The 584-nt window shown below is 43.3% G+C and overlaps 1 protein-coding gene across 1 annotated transcript in view; it reads right to left on the bottom strand.

The window, feature by feature from the left end:
* Positions 1–127, bottom strand: part of T265_04177 (hypothetical protein) — a gene marked incomplete at both ends in the record, with an annotated part of 27,247 nt that extends 27,120 nt beyond the window's left edge. Inside the window, one exon of the mRNA XM_009168859.1 lies at positions 7–127. Within this exon, the coding sequence (XP_009167123.1) occupies positions 7–61 (55 nt within the window). The remainder of the gene's footprint in view (positions 1–6) is intronic.
* Positions 128–584: the final 457 nt, after the last annotated feature.

The following is a 584-nucleotide window of genomic DNA, read 5'->3' as shown; positions in this document are numbered from 1 at the left end:
GCTTACCACCCGTGTGCCAACGGTTTAGTCGAGCGTTTCCATCGACAGCTGAAAGCAGCATTGATTGCTCACGGTAATCCTCAAAATTGGGCAGAGCATCTCCCGCTCGTACTTTTGGGGATCCGATCTGCAGTGAAACAAGATTTAGGCTGTTTGACCGCCGAAATGGTTTACGTTATCCACCACAAAGGCACATGGTACCGGCATATCACTGTGGCGTCTTGAACCTTTATTTTACGTCCATTATAACACTACGTATTTCATCAGTTGCATAATCGTTTTTTGTTCGAATACGAAAAGCTACAAAAACGCGCACTTGTACAATTTGACAGAATACAAACGTGGTCACGGCAAGTGGCTCGAGGAACAATGCATTTATCTGCAAAACCCCTGTGGGTGAAATAAAAAGTTTACCGTCAAAATTTTGCACTTCTTTGCATATATGCTCAGATTGAAAATTCCCATCATCTACCGTCATCTTTTTGCGATTTGTTTTAATCGATCTCTTTTGAAAATCATTGCGCACATTCGGCTTTGAACTTTGTCTGCTATGGCTTTGGCCGTGGGTTAGACGCATGCCGACA

Source organism: Opisthorchis viverrini (assembly GCF_000715545.1).
Source record: "Opisthorchis viverrini unplaced genomic scaffold opera_v5_66, whole genome shotgun sequence".
NCBI classification, from domain to species: domain Eukaryota; kingdom Metazoa; phylum Platyhelminthes; class Trematoda; order Opisthorchiida; family Opisthorchiidae; genus Opisthorchis; species Opisthorchis viverrini.
This window is presented reverse-complemented; position numbering and strand designations above follow the sequence as displayed.